This window comes from Ascaphus truei, chromosome 2 (assembly GCF_040206685.1).
Source record: "Ascaphus truei isolate aAscTru1 chromosome 2, aAscTru1.hap1, whole genome shotgun sequence".
NCBI lineage: Eukaryota > Metazoa > Chordata > Amphibia > Anura > Ascaphidae > Ascaphus > Ascaphus truei.
The window spans coordinates 121,273,748-121,290,142 of record NC_134484.1 but is presented as its reverse complement, the minus strand read 5'-3'; the positions used below and the strand labels follow the sequence as shown (position 1 = coordinate 121,290,142).

Sequence of the window (16,395 nt, the reverse complement as noted above, 5' to 3'; positions counted from 1 at the left end):
TGTAGGATGGGACATAGCGTTACATTGTACAGAGGTAGGATGGGACAACGCATTACATTGTACAGAGGTAGGATGGGACATAGTGTTACATTGTACAGAGGTAGGATGGGACAACGCGTTACATTGTACAGAGGTAGGATGGGACAACGCGTTACATTGTACAGAGGTAGGATGGGACATAGCGTTACATTGTACAGAGGTAGGATGGGACATAGCGTTACATTGTACAGAGGTAGGATGGGACATAGCGTTACATTGTACAGAGATAGGATGGGACATAGCGTTACATTGTACAGATGTAGGATGGGACAAAGCGTTACATTGTACAGAGATAGGATGGGACATAGCGTTACATTGTACAGATGTAGGATGGGACATAGCGTTACATTGTACAGATGTAGGATGGGACATAGCGTTACATTGTACAGATGTAGGATGGGACATAGCGTTACATTGTACAGATGTAGGATGGGACATAGCGTTACATTGTACAGATGTAGGATGGGACATAGCGTTACATTGTACAGATGTAGGATGGGACATAGCGTTACATTGTACAGATGTAGGATGGGACATAGCGTTACATTGTACAGATGTAGGATGGGACATAGCGTTACATTGTACAGAGGTAGGATGGGACAAAGCGTAACATTGTACAGAGGTAGGATGGGACATAGCGTTACATTGTACAGAGGTAGGATGGGACATAGCGTTACATTGTACAGAGGTAGGATGGGACATAGCGTTACATTGTACAGAGATAGGATGGGACATAGCGTTACATTGTACAGAGGTAGGATGGGACAAAGCGTTACATTGTACAGAGGTAGGATGGGACATAGCGTTACATTGTACAGAGGTAGGATGGGACATAGCGTTACATTGTACAGAGATAGGATGGGACATAGCGTTACATTGTACAGATGTAGGATGGGACATAGCGTTACATTGTACAGAGGTAGGATGGGACATAGCGTTACATTGTACAGATGTAGGATGGGACATAGCGTTACATTGTACAGAGGTAGGATGGGACATAGCGTTACATTGTACAGATGTAGGATGGGACATAGCGTTACATTGTACAGAGGTAGGATGGGACATAGCGTTACATTGTACAGAGGTAGGATGGGACATAGCGTTACATTGTACAGAGGTAGGATGGGACATAGCGTTACATTGTACAGAGGTAGGATGGGACATAGCATTACATTGTACAGAGGTAGGATGGGACATAGCGTTACATTGTACAGAGGTAGGATGGGACAAAGCGTTACATTGTACAGAGGTAGGATGGGACATAGCGTTACATTGTACAGAGGTAGGATGGGACATAGCGTTACATTGTACAGAGGTAGGATGGGACATAGCGTTACATTGTACAGAGGTAGGATGGGACAAAGCGTTACATTGTACAGAGGTAGGATGGGACATAGCGTTACATTGTACAGAGGTAGGATGGGACAAAGCATTACATTGTACAGAGATAGGATGGGACATAGCGTTACATTGTACAGAGGTAGGATGGGACATAGCGTTACATTGTACAGAGGTGATGGGACATAGCGTTACATTGTACAGAGGTAGGATGGGACATAGCGTTACATTGTACAGAGGTAGGATGGGACATAGCGTTACATTGTACAGAGGTGATGGGACATAGCGTTACATTGTACAGAGGTAGGATGGGACATAGCGTTACATTGTACAGAGGTAGGATGGGACAAAGCATTACATTGTACAGAGATAGGATGGGACATAGCGTTACATTGTACAGAGGTAGGATGGGACATAGCGTTACATTGTACAGAGTTTGGATGGCAATGGGACATTTGGTTGCAGCTGTCTCACTGCGGCCATTCCCCGCCGCGTTTAGCAGCACGGGGATCCTCTGCCGCCAGCCACTTCAACCAGAAGGTAAATTTTTTAGGGTAGGGAGTTAGTTATACGTTTAAGGCAGGGGGTTAACATTAGGGGTTTTAGGCGTTAGGGCGGTAACGTTAGGGGTTTTATTGATTAGATCAGGGGGTTAACTTTAGGGGTTTTAGAGGTTTGAGTTATAGCCTAGGTAAGGGGTTAGGGTTTTTAGGGTAGGGGTTTGCGTATTAGGGGTTAACATTAGGGGGTTTTAGGGTAAGGGGTAAGGTTGGTGACTTACCTTTAGCGGTGAAGCGACCAGTGGCGAGGTAAGCAGTGGCTAAACGTCCGCGACCAAATGTCCCAGACGGATAGGATGGTCATATAAATGTCCCGTCCCACTTACACAGATTAGTTCCCTTTACTATTCTGTTTTCAATGTCATCACATTCTCGGTTGTGAAATCATCCACTAGGTCTCCTTCTTGGCTAAAGTAATAAAAACACATTTTACAGGGACTGATTTTCTTAAACCAAAAAACAACAGCTCTGTTCTAATCACTCGTACACTTAGGCTCTTGGGCCAAAAGACTTAATATTTCAAAACTGCTATTACACATGGTAAAAGAGGTATTATGCACAAGACTCAGCTACATCAGACAGTGGGAAGTAGACTTATGGGAGACATTAGAAGACAAGGAATGGGATAGGATCCTGAAGGCGGCAGGCAAAAGTTCAATATGCACCACGTTAAAGGAGAACGCATATAAAGTCCTAATGTGGTGGTATTATACCCCATTAAAATTATCTAAATTTGTCCGAGGACACTCTGCCCAAAACAGTGTGGGGAGATAACGGATTTACGACATATGTGGTGGTCTTGCGCAAAAGTGGTCCCGATTTGGGAACAAATTAGAGACTGGTTACAAAGGATACTCAATTTGGAGATCCCCCTGGACCCGTGGCTGTTCCTCTTGGGCAGACGGATCCAGGTTTTGTCAAATATGACGCACAAACTGCTTGTGCATTTCGCGACTGCCACATGGTGCGAGATCGCAGCATTGTGGAAGCGAAACGATTTACCAGTAATCCCCAAAATCAGAAACAGGATTTGGCACGTTTGCCGGATGGGACAGTTGACAAGTGTGGTTAATGACACCGGCTCAAATTATCTAAAAGTCTGGATGCATTGGTTGGCCCAGACAGATATCCCAGGGGGAAATGCCGCTACAATACTACAATGATAGAAGCAAATGCGTTCTCCTGTGACATTGTGGGATCCACAACCACATAGCAACTGACAGGTAGGTCAGACAAGAAAAGCACTGCGGATACAGAAACAGTAAGAACAGAGAGCAAGGATATAAGAAGGGTCCTGTGAGAAGTGAGGGACAAATCAGGAGCCTCTGAAGGAACCAAATAATTCGCCCTTGCCTAACCCCCAGATTTCTTTCCATCGTTGTCCATTGTCTGGTACATCTTGTAGGTCTTGTCCAGTGATCGTGTGTAGTCCCCGGATGGTGTCCTGTGTATGTCCATTTTTATCGGTAAACAGTATGGGTTAAAGTTGCTATATATGACAATGGTTTGTGGCACAATGTATGCATGATAAAACCCAATAAAATTGAAGTTGAAAAAAAAAAAGAGGTATTATGCTTTCACTTAATCGCAGCTCAATTATGTCACTAAGTGGGACTACATTTTTTAATTTTTTTGCACTAGTATCTTATAGGTACATGCTGGATAGTGCGTTCCCAAGTTACTTGGGGTTAGGTATATGCAGTTATAGTACGGGTGTACTGTACTGTATGTAAGCTAAATCACATATGAGAACAACGATGCCGGGGATCATGTGCTTTAAAGCATCAATCGCCTCCAGAAGCCGATTTGAGGTTAACTCGTGCAATGTTAGGGTGGGGCCATTGTGCCTTCGCGCGTGCGGAGGCGTGCGGAGGCTGGTCAGTGAGGGGGCGCTTACCTGGCTATGGTGGATGGGCGGTGGGGGGCATTCCTAGGGGCGTCACAGAGATGATTCGCCCTCATTGAGCGAACCGCTCACATGACCGCCTGTCGCGCCAAGAAATCAGTTTGAACTGATTTCTTGCGCAACGTGCGCCCCCTCCCGCTTCCGCGCGCACACACGTTGCATGGACGCGAACACTGTCTTAAAGCAGTCTGTTCGCTCAGCGTCCGCAAGGTCTGCAGTACCATGGACCCAGCCTAAGTATCTATCCCCCTGTTCCTTTAAAAAAAAAATGTAAAAAATGGTGTTACAAAATCAACATTCCTATCATCTGAGGTTACCATGGTAACATATAGACTGCACTGGGCTCTGGGGAGAGCTTCATTTTAATCTCCCAGGCACTTCATATTGCAAACGCCTATATCTACTGAATGCAGCATTCGATTTAAACATTTTAAAACGCGTTGGAAAAGTCAAGAAGACATCTGTTAAAGTAAGTAAAATAATGTCATGGGGGGGGGAAATCGATCAGTGCACACTGCTGCTTTCAATGCCAAACATGCAGCATTCACATGTCCTCTTCCACTTACTAAACCCCACAATAGGCGCCTCGTCTGTAGTTAATCGTTCTGCATGGACGGAAACATGGAAAGTTTTGCAGTGGAGTGTCCTCAAGACGTGCAATAAAGGCTTTCATTTATTTTTGTTTTTGCAGAAATAAAGCAAGAATAATAAATCATTTATTCGCAGCAAAATTCACTTTTTTTTTTTAAATAAATCTCTGACGTTTGCAGAGGCCGCAACCTTTATTATAACCCAAATGAATCTTGGCAGCTGAAATATTTACATTGTTTTAACCCTTTTGCTGCATGTGTTGGCGTTTGCATTTGACCTGTAACTGTACCCAACAAGTAATTGTGTTTTATACCCTTGCTTGGTTATCCTCAGCTTTGAGAACTCGCTTGTTTTACGTCCCATTCTTGTACTGTATGTGTGAGAGTGTGTGATCACATTTCTAAACCCTTGTTCCAGGTTACAATACAGCCTGGATGTGGCAGACAGGCTGGCTGATGAACATGTTCTCATCGGGGTGTATGCCAGCATGCTACAGAACAACCCTTCACGGTTAGTTTATGTCTGGCACATCGTGGGGGTCTCAAACGGGAGGTTGTAACATAGAACGTTCACTTGTTACGCACACATTGCTGGCCGAGGGGCATGACAAAATACTTCAACAGCAAACGAGCTTTAATACCGCGCTTAATATTAAACAAACCGAAAATTGCCTCTTAGTTGTAGACACAAATTAAGTTCTGGTGAATAGAAAGTTGACAAAAACCCTCTGCCGTACAGTGTACAGCAAATACAAATATCACTTGTGAGCACATTTACATGTCTCAGACGGGTCTGCAACCCTGCTTTCCCGCATTATCTCTTAGCAAACAGGGCGTCCACTGCAGCAAGGGATTCTGGGTAATGGCATGCAAATGATCACATAGTGCGTCACATTTTGCTTCTTGTCTTAACATTCTTCTAGTTGTAGATGAGTATTCAACTACATATAGTATATTTTTCAGGTGCCATTCTTTAAATCCCTACTCTAGTTCCTTCGTTCCTGCCAGGTTTACTAGCAGTAAAACAATAACCATAGTTAGGATAACAGGTGTGAGTGTGGTGGTGTTGGTGAAGATGGGCAAGTTATTGTGTGACCTGCAGTAATTCCCAACGTTTGCCTTTTATTAACCATATTATTCTCGCTCAGTTTTGGGAATATCATGATTATGACTTGGCATGATTGCCATCCATGTGCAGTTGGATATATTGCTTTTACGTTCGATAAGATTGCAAACCACCACAAAACCAGTAAACAAAATGTCCTATTTTTACAGAAGTGGTCACGTGGTGTGTGAGTTTTGACAAATGTCACAACACGGACACAATTATTCAACGTTTTATTGCCAGAATTCAGAAAATACCCATGGCAGCAAATAGGTTTCAGGTAAAAAATCCACATTCTCTGTAGAAAAAACATCTAAGTTGGTTGTGGTAACAACCCGCTCAAAAAGGATCATTAATCAGTTGTGCTGACCTTCTTTCCCATGAGCCTACGCATACAGGTTGCGTGTTGGAAATACAGGGAATGCATTCGCTTCCCATGTTCAGTGTTTCTGCTGCAACGACAGAAAATGGCCATTTAACTAACTTCTGAATACTTAATTTAACTAACTTCTGAATATGCCTGTCCCTTGGTTTGAGCGGCCTGTGTTTATATAGTTACTCCTGAGTAGCACCAAACAAGTGAGTTAAGGTTATACCTTAGTGTGCAGGGTTCGAGAAACACAGACTAGGGGACAAATGATGGGGAAGCAACCTCAAGACCACATCAACCTCAATGGGACTGTATCATGTCTTTTTTTCCTCGTGACCATTGTGTTAAGTGGTGTCATGATTTATTTCTTTTTAACAGACTGTTGCACAAACATTTATAGCAGATGCAATCGTCAAGTAAAAAGAAAAAAATATACAGTAGACAGAAGAAAAAACACATTAGATACAAAGCTAGAAAACAAATACAGTATACTGTATACAGTAACAAATACTGCGAATTGTGCGGACTATAGATATTTCCCATATTAAGGGATGTGTAGGCCATTCAAAGCAGCAATCCCCATCCCCCAGAATCCCGTATGAGTTGAACTCATATAATGTTAGTATCGTGACCCCTGAGCATGTTCTGCAGACCTTTAGACTGCACTGGGCTCTGGGGAGAGCTCCATTTTAACCTCCCCGACACTTAATATTTAAAAAGCTTATATCTCCTAAACGGATTGTCAGATTAAAAAAAAAAAATAATAAAGTGCGGGAACGGCCAAGAAAATATATTAAATTGGGGAAGTAAAATAAAATGGTGATAATCCCACACTGCTGCTTTAATGTGACGTTAACCTTAGTTAAAGTCACGTTAATAGCAAAACATTAGAAATAACGGACCTTACTGAAAATGAGATGCAAGTACTGTAAGTTATTGTCATAAGCTTCCCGTATTCATTAAGCTCTGTTACATTATTTAAGTAATATGTAAACCCTGTGTTACTCCCATCCCCTCACTGACATAGGGAAAAAGCAATAGGCAAAAAGCCCTATTTCAAGTTAAAAAGGATGGGAGTCACGCCAGGTTTAGCGATGACTTAAACAACGTAGTGTTATTTCCCGGTGTGTTTTCCCTCTGCCTCTTCTCCTTCCCAACCCCTCTGTCATTGTACGGCTGAGACGGGACACCAGGACTTAAGCAATGTCCCGGTATTTAAAGAGAACGTAGCGCTATCCTGAAATAACATGATGTTATCCATATGCTAATGAGCTCTAGTGCAGACATTATATTTGCATATAATTAGCTTAACGGATACAGCATTAACTCGGGGAATATAGTGCCCGTTCCGGTTTAAAGTGACGTCACATTATTTGACCAGATTCAATGGAGTTTCATGAATCTAAGGCCGTGCTTATAGTGCGAGCGACGGCGACTGCGATGTCACCGTCGCCACCCGCCAAAGTTGTATTTCGCTTTGCAGCGACGTCGCAAGCGACCTGGCCATTGATTGGTTCAGAGGCTTTCACATGCGGCGACAGCCTCTGAAAAATCAAATTTGACCGGCCCCCAAATTTCGCGCCGCCACGTCGCTCCGTCGCGTTGCGCTTACTATAAGCGCACGCCATGGCGGCAATACATTTGTTTCGCCGCAACATCGCGTCACCGGCACTATAAGCGCAACCTTAGCCAGAGAGAGAGTATATTCCTCTAAATAGATGAAGCTCTAGTGCACGTGGTGAGAAACCTGTGAACACACCTGAGATATCTGGTAAATATGGTAATTTAAATATGTAAAATATATTGATATTATTGAAATTTGCACATGTGCCACGTGCCCCAGGTGTGTCCACAGGTATCAATAGGTCCTCTTCTAAATTGGTCTCATCTCCAGCTAATGCCCTACCTGTCCTACCCATACCTAATGTAGCTGAGATGTCTAACTGGGATTTTTCCAGCCTGTATTGCAGCAATTCGGCCAAAATATGCAAGGAAATGAACCATGTGATTTGTATGCATGGATAATGCTTAATGAATACGTAATCCTCCCGCCCGGCTCCTAGGGAGTTTATATCAGATAGTCTCTAGATTTGGCTTGTACAGGGTATTACCTTGTCAGGGTGCTGGGTTCGTGCAGCTGGGTGTCAAGGTAGAAGAGATGGGCGACAGGAACTTTATAGTTACAAACAGGACAGGCTTTATTTATAGAGTTTGAGGAAGAACAACGTCCCCAGGTGCATTAATGCATTCCTGGAGAGGCACATGCGTAGAACAGTTGGAGTAGTTGATTAGTCATACAAGATGGGTTAGTCATCATATTACATACTCTTCTTTTACCTTCTGGGTCCCTGTTTGGGCTTCCCCTTTATATCTTTGGTACAAAGAGACCTTGGTTCTATATCTGGCTTTGACTATCTTAGTAGTAGCTCTTCAATGCTGGGATGGCAGAGGGGATCCCTTTCTATTAGGCTCCATATACTCCCCTGGAATGCTCACAGCGGCAGGGTGTCCCAGAGCTTCCACTTGGGGTAACCCCTAAGGGACACAGGCATCCCAGCGGGGAGGCTGTATGTCTGTGACTCCTACATTTCTAGGGAGCCTATATTCAAAGGCGCTTCCCTATCTATCAAAACAAGAAAGGGGCTACTACCCTAGACTACCTTATTACATAACTGTGTACTTACATATTTACAGGTGAGAACCCTCCTCTCACTCTCCTCCAGAGATCTGGGGTGGAGTTCTTCTCCACTCCTATTTATGGCCTTTCTCCCACTCCCTGGCTCTGGACAGAAAAAGGGGCAGAGCTTAGCCTCCGCTGAGTCAGCCTGAACCATGTGACCAACCCAGCATGTTCTAGAAACAGGGAATAACCAGGCTCCTGCCTGGTTACCTCGCAACATACTGTCGCGGCCCCTTTAATCCTCCTGCTTACTCGTAAAAATGCGGGGACGTTCTCCGTTTGTCACGGAGTTTCCCGCGTGGCGGCCGCATCATCAGACAAGCGCTAATGGCGCTTAACATTGAAAGCACCCGCGGCGCGGGAAAACAGCAGAAAAAACGCCGCATCTGCTCGCGTTTTTAAAAAGCCCGCGGTGGCGGCCGCGGGAGGTTAAAGGCGGCCGCCACTGTACTGTTAAATAGGGCATTACTCCAAGTTAACTCTTTAAATCCTCTTTAACCCCTTAGTTGAATATAATAACTCCCAGAAGGGGGGTTACAAATAGATTGTTGTTGCATCAAATTGCATGCCGTTTTCCGGCGATTTTTCATTGACAAATAGGCCCCATAATGTTCTGACAAAGAGGGAGTTAAGTTACGCTGCACCACTTTCTGCTAATACAGTTGAGTGAGCACTCAAAGTAACATGGCTTCTTCTTACTAAATATTTATTTGGCTTTCAATGGACATCTGTTAGCTATTCACAGCTCAATCATTGCTGCTTTGCTTCGGTGGACGATGACCTCTCTGTGTAATAGATTGCTTGTGACTTCGTACAATTTGTATTTTTAACATACTGTAGTCATACATAGTCTTACTTCTAGGTTAAAAAAAAAAGTTTGGTTGGAGATATTTTGACTTGATTAAATATTAGCTTTCTGCGCCTGAAGAAAACTAAGATCATTTTGAATTTTAAAGCCAGCAACTAATTTTACGCTGTTGCCTGTGTAAAGTTAAATCATTTAAACATTTGTTTTAAAAACAGTCGTAAATATTCAGCACTTCATTTTTAAAGTCTTTTCATGACACACAATTCAATACAATAATTCAATACTGCTGGGAAACTTGAATATTGTTACAGTTTGCAGCTCAAACTACTTTGAACATTAGCAACAAATGATCACACAGGAAAGTGTTGCAAAGATCTTGCACTCTGCGGACATGTGCTAAAACCTGCTATAGAAATCAAAGGATGGTCATTATATTAAAACTTATTAAAAATGGCATTAACTGTTAAATAATAATACAATTTAAAAAAACAGTCACTATTATTTTATACTACAGAACTGATTTATTAAAAAAAAACCACATGTAGGATTTTGCATGGATTGCTCCTTTAATCATAAGGCTGCAAAAATAATTGCTTACTAGAAAACAAGCGCAGTAAAGCAAGCAGAGACCTCTGTGGTATAGCATGAAGAGACAATAAAACCTCTGTAGAAGCTCTATAAAATGCATTTAAAAATGTAACATCAACAATGTATTTAGATTTTTTTAATCCGTTTATACACCTTTAAGGAGCTATATACTTCAGTAATGTTCTTTTTACATCAATAATTGTTATTGTGCAGTGATGGCTATAGAGAGAGGAGAATTTGGGAGCTCGGGTGGCCTGTATTTCTGCTTTCAGTTACATTGCATGGAGTACAATGAGTTCTTCAGTATTAGATGATACCTTTTCTTGGACTAACAATTGACATTTTAGGACAAGCTTTCGAGAATTGTACTCTCTCCATTAGGGGAAGAAATACTGGTTTACAATAGGTTCCATGAGTTTAATGTAACACAGCAGTAACAGCCAAGATAACTATGTAAGGCAGAGGTAGAGTCAGACAGAATGGCAGAGGGGAAAAGGAATGCTAAATAAACAGACAACAGTATATGGAATATACTGTATGTTAGACCAGTGGTACTCAACTCCAGTCCTCAAGGCTCCCTTCCCCCCAAACAGGTCAGGTTCTCAGGATATCCCAGCTTCAGCACTATGCTATGGACTGTTGAGCTACCTGTGCTGAAGCAGGGATATCCTGAAAAATAACCTGGGGGGAGGGGGAAGGCTAGTGTTTACTGTATCTGGATACCACATTTTTAAGGCATCACAGTTCCCTTTGATCCTACATAGCACTGTCTTTAAAGCTGTAGTTTAGTCTTTTTTTTAAATTAATTTTTTTACTTCAATAGTTCCATGTGTACAATCTCTAATTACCTAAAGAACTGTATAGCTGCCGGTCAATTCGTTCTCCATGTATTGATAGGTGAAATTTGGTGACATCATTAGAGAAGGGATATGTTTTTCATCTGCTTCTGTCACTCAGTGGAAGCTCATGAATATTCATGAGCACTCCTGCACTGACATGTGCTAGAGGGAGGGCAGGGCTCACAAAGGGGTGTGCCAGAGCTTGTGACTGGACACGAAGGGGCAGTGCCTTAGCAAATGGTTGTTAAAATAGAATACAAGAAAATTGGTCTTTCAAAGTTGTTGTTTTTTAAAACAGAAAATGCTAAAAGTATTTTTTCTTACTACAGAACTGATTTATTAAAACAAACACACATGCAGGATATTGACTGAACTGCAGCTTTAAAGAGAGTAAGCCAAATAGAGATTATCCAGTAAGGGAGGAAAATTGAAAGAAAGAAAAACAAGCCCCTTCAGCTGATAAGTGCATACAGTATATTGAACAAGTATATATTGATTTTGTTGTACATGAGTTTTGAGACCTCTAGAGCCTCTTCAACACACAAGGCTGCCTGATATGATGAGCAGGATGTACATTTTGAATCTCATTTCCAGCATCACTTATGTATTCTTTTTATGCTGGTCAAATAAAATATTGTGTGACCTACAGTATAACCAATCCAGATCCTTGCAGGTCATGATGAAAACATTACTGATGCACCTTTTATAACAAGAATCAGTGTTATCAAGCCTTTGAAATGTATACAGCACATGGGAAAGTCTGATATGTATTAAAATCCTATTTTTTAAATACAATTTCTCTGTTGGGAGAAACTTGCCTACTTTTTGCCGTAAGTTGCATGCCGCACTTCAGCTTGTGAGCACAGTGATCGGGCGTCTGTCAGTCACTCAATATACATGCAGAAGGATCGTCCCGACAGGGAAAGGGGATGGATATATATCTATATATATATATATCATATATATATATATATGGAGATATATACTCTCTGACGAAGCACCGCGTGCGGTGTGAAACGCGTAGGAGGAATCTTTTACTTGTCTGCACCATGTTGTCTTATCAATAAAGAATTTTTCATCGGATCTTCTTGGCCCTGGATCCACTCCTTGCTTGCACGGCTGTGCTTCATCCCCTTTCCCTGCTGGAACGATCCTTCTGCCTCTACTATTTGGATGCACGCCACTGGAGTTTACCTGATGTGAGTAAATAACCATCTTTGATATACCTTTGTTTTGCTGGGACACCATTCATGATTCTACATACTCTGGAGAAGCAGTCCTAATAGGAGGTGACGTAGTGGGCAATATTTATTATCTCTCACATGTATCACCTGCCAGGACATTATATCCTATGCATCTCATGCATGAGTTTACACCTGTATACTCCAGCACTCACTGTTATTTAGGTCACCTGTCTTATTTACCTTCTTCAATCAAGCTATACACTGACTATTCTACATATATGTGATTAGTGTCCTGACACATTTGAGCACTGTAATCACAGAACTTTGTTCTATATACAGTACTCAATATACATGTTTGACAATAGCAAGATAGACACTGAGGATTCTTTCAAATCCCATGATAGTTAAGAAACTAATACTTATCTATTGTCAGTTACTGATAATCCTTTATTTACCGATCCGTTATGTGACTAATGATGTTATAGTATGTTTGTTTATGATACTAGGCCATAGGTATTGCATGTGAACATCATGAGAGCTAATGGTTATATGATGAATGTGATCAGTTAAACGTGTGTGTGTGTGTGTGTGTGTGTGTGTGTGTGTGTGTGTGTGTGTGTGTGTGTGTGTGTGTGTGTGTGTGTATATACATGTCCATAGAAACAGGCAATCACCACTTGTGAAAGATTTATTGTAGTATCAAAGTTTCAGACCCCAGTGGGGGCCTTTGTCAAAATACCCAGTGGGGGCCAAAATGTTGATCCTACAATAAGTCCTTCACCAGCATTGAATACATGTTTATATGGACTTTCTTTGTATTATACAGCAGAACCTTTTTCTGGTTTATAGAACACCCAAAATATGGTGTAGGACATTTGGTTGCGGCCATTTCGCCGCGACCAGATGGCCGCTGGCGCTTCACCGCAACTCTCTCCACCGCCAAAACCTGTCGCCGATGACCACTAAGGTAAGTAAATCCCCTAAGCTAAAACCTCTTAGGCTGCGTCCACGCTGCCGCTGACCGCGATTGGTGCTTATGAATGCAAATGTGTTAAGCCATGCTCACGCGACGCGCCCCTGTCCGTACACTCGCGGACGCTAGGCGCTTGCCGAGACAGATCAAATTGTCTTCCAGGCGTGCTGATGGGTCACATGACCTCAACCAATCAGCGGCAGTAACTGCTTGGCCACGGCCCCCCCGCTCGCGCTTAACAAAAAATATGCCGGCCAGCCGAGCACTCATGCTTGGTGAGTTGGTGACGTCACCGCTCTCAAGCATGAGCGCGGTTTGCGGCACAGTGGATGCAGCCTTACCCTAAAAACTCTTACCCTCAGCCCTTACCCTAAAAAAACCCTACCCTGAGCCCTTACCCTAAAACGCCCTACCCTAAGCATTTACCCTAAAAAAAACTACCCTAAGCATTTACCCTAAAAAAAAAACTACCCTAAGCATTTACCCTAAAAAAAACTACCCTAAGGCAGTGCTTACAGTGTCCGAGACGGCGATGCAACGTCGTTCCAAAACAAAACAATTGACTCCGTTGCGAGCACTTATAGTAAGCGCGATGGGTGACGGAGTGACCAAAAATTTGGAAGCCGGGTAAATTTGATTTTTCAGAAACTTTCGCCACATGTGACTGTCCCTGAACCAATCAATGACCCTGTCGCCAGCAACGTCGCTGAAAGTTAAATTATAACTTTCGCTAGTGGCGACGTCATCGGTCACGTTGCCGTCGCCGGCACTATAAGCGCGGCCTAAGGCCAAAACCTCCTACCCTAAGCACTTGCCCTTAAAAACCCTTCCCTAACCTACCACTAAAACCCTTAAATTAACCCCCTACCCTAACAGCTAAAACCTTTAATTTAACCCCCTACACTAACCAACAATAAAACTTATTTGAAAGCGCCTGGCGGCGGAGGTTCCAGCGGCGAATCGGCTGCGGCTCTCTCTGCGGAGAAGCGGCGGTGGCCATTTGGTCGTGGCGAAACAACCACGTCCAAATGTCCCATTTCGCCCAAAGTATACACTTTTAGCAGCAGGTGTGCAAACTATGAGTAATACTTTAAGAAAATACCTATATATTGTACAAAAATACAACTTCATAAGAACAAAAATGTTAGTTCTGAGGTATTAATATATATTATTGTGGGTTGTTTGACGTTAAGTAGATTCTCTGACTTTTGTGATATCTTGGTTATTAAAGTAACACTTGATGTGGCATATCTGATGATTTTATTGTAGAATCCATTTCAATGCAATAGTCCAACTCATCTTAAATATTTATATGTTTATTGTGAATGTGATTAGATTCAGATAATGATGGAAGGGATACTTACTGATTTTATATACAAGAAAGGCTTCCAAATTAAAAAAAAGTGCATGTTATTATTCGTTCAGCAAAATCTTTTAATGATTTGACCTGGACAGTTAAATCTAATGGTATAAAGGTACAGCAGGGCCCCGGGTAAACGGCGGGTTCCGTTCCAGAGGCCCGCTGTATAGTGAAAATCGCCGGAAAGCGGATCCGGCGAGTTTCAGTGCTGCGCATGCGCAAACCGGCGTTTTCGCCGTTCTGCGCATGTGCGATCTATACGCTGCGCGCGCAACCTGAGGTCTGCGCATGCGTGCCGGGCGCACCCGCCCATTCTACACATGCGCGATTTCAAATTCAACATGGCGACCCCCATCTCGGTGCCACAGTATCAGCGGATCGCCGAAAAGCGGAGCGCCGAGAAGCGGGGCCCTGCTGTACTTCATTAACTGCTGGAGGATAAGAGGCTGAGAATGTATCATTGAGTACAGGGTTGAACATTTTGAATGTGGGTTCATGAACATTTGAATTCTTGCTTGGTTGCAGTATTTGATGTTTACACGTACTTCAAATGTTTCAAGGCCTTCTAACTATTATTATACACATACGGCCTCTTCAGGTTAAACAACTGACATTGAAAAACATATATTGAAAAGATAGAAAGATATACATCTGTGTACAGCGATGGTTTTTTTTTTTTTTTGTAATACTTTTGAACTATATAAAGAATTTACTGTGCATTACAGAAGAAATGTTCAGGTGTTGTTATAATGCGTGTTTCTTTCCCATTCTCTTCTTCCTCTGACTTCCATAGAATGCTTGACAGTCCGAGCCGGCTAGATGAAGAACACAGATTGATCGCCCGATACGCAGCAAGACTGGCAGCGGAAACGACTTCATCAGTAAGTACCTGGCATCTAGAACTCAAAACAATAAGATCACGTATTGGCATGGCTAAAAAAAAGGCAAACCATGAAGATTTCCGGGTGCCCTGTAAGGGAGGTGGGATGTTAGGGCTTTGACCGTCGCTCCCAGTCCCAGTGTTTCAAAAACAATTGCTAATTATCATGCACGATGATCCTTTCTTCTGACATTTTCGAGGACAGTTTAATGTATCTCCGTAATATGATGAGCTGTTTCTATGGTAAACGCTGTCGCTGGATCGTCTCATCCTTTTCTGTCTATAAGTCCATTTGCGTAGGAAGACACTGCTCCTTTACGTTGCTGAATACATATGCTGTCTTTGATGGTAGCATATCACAGTAACAAAGGGGCAGTAAAGGTTTATGCTGCAGGATTTTAAGTATTATGCTTCCAGTTCAGCTACCGGTATTAGTACCACTGTTATCTTGTAGCAATAAACCAAATTAGAATAGCCTTGATCATTATAGCTTAAGGTATAGTGTACAGTATGTTATAGCAGTTAGGTCTGGTTGAATCATTTAATAGCTACCTATATGGTTTATTGTAGGCGCTGTCCAATATCTCTTTATTTTATATATATATATATATATATATATATATATATATATATATATATATATATATATAATATAGATAACATACATACATATACACACAAACTGATATGCATATATTTGAGCGGGGAATTAGGGGGTATGTTATTCTTCAGCATTCAGTGTAGAATCTATATCTGTTTGCTGTTTTTGTGGAATTTCTTGAAAATCATAAATGATTTAGAAAGGATGCAGAAAAAAATATTAACTTTTCAGTGTCTTTTGGACATCAATGATGAAATAACAAAATTACCAAATACAAATCGCACAAGATCATTAATATATGTGGAAGCTGTAATCCCAAATGACATCCCTGGATAATATATCCTGCAGTTGTGCACCAGAGGAAACCGACAATAACCCATTTATAGGTTATAGAATCATCAAAATAGGGCACACAGAATCACCTCAAAAATGTTACATTTGTCACTTCAAAACTTAACATCTCAGTCCAATGCAATTTCAAATAAAGATGTGAATATTTATTTGTAATACCCTATTCCTGTCATGCTGCTGTCCATTGATTGCCTCAGTATGTTCTTGTCTTTCTCTTATGCTT

The 16,395-nt window shown here is 42.0% G+C and overlaps 1 protein-coding gene across 17 annotated transcripts in view; it reads left to right on the top strand.

Annotated features, from left to right (window-relative positions):
• The window catches only part of DTNA (dystrobrevin alpha), a 373,309-nt gene that overhangs the window by 312,413 nt on the left and 44,501 nt on the right, over positions 1–16,395 (top strand). For 11 of the 17 annotated variants that reach the window (XM_075584537.1, XM_075584521.1, XM_075584542.1 and 8 more), the window contains 2 exons: positions 4,852–4,944; positions 15,134–15,221. In XM_075584537.1, coding sequence (XP_075440652.1) covers positions 4,852–4,944; positions 15,134–15,221 — 181 coding nt within the window. The remainder of the gene's footprint in view (positions 1–4,851; positions 4,945–15,133; positions 15,222–16,395) is intronic. The other 6 variants (XM_075584550.1, XM_075584549.1, XM_075584548.1 and 3 more) reach the window with 1 other exon arrangement.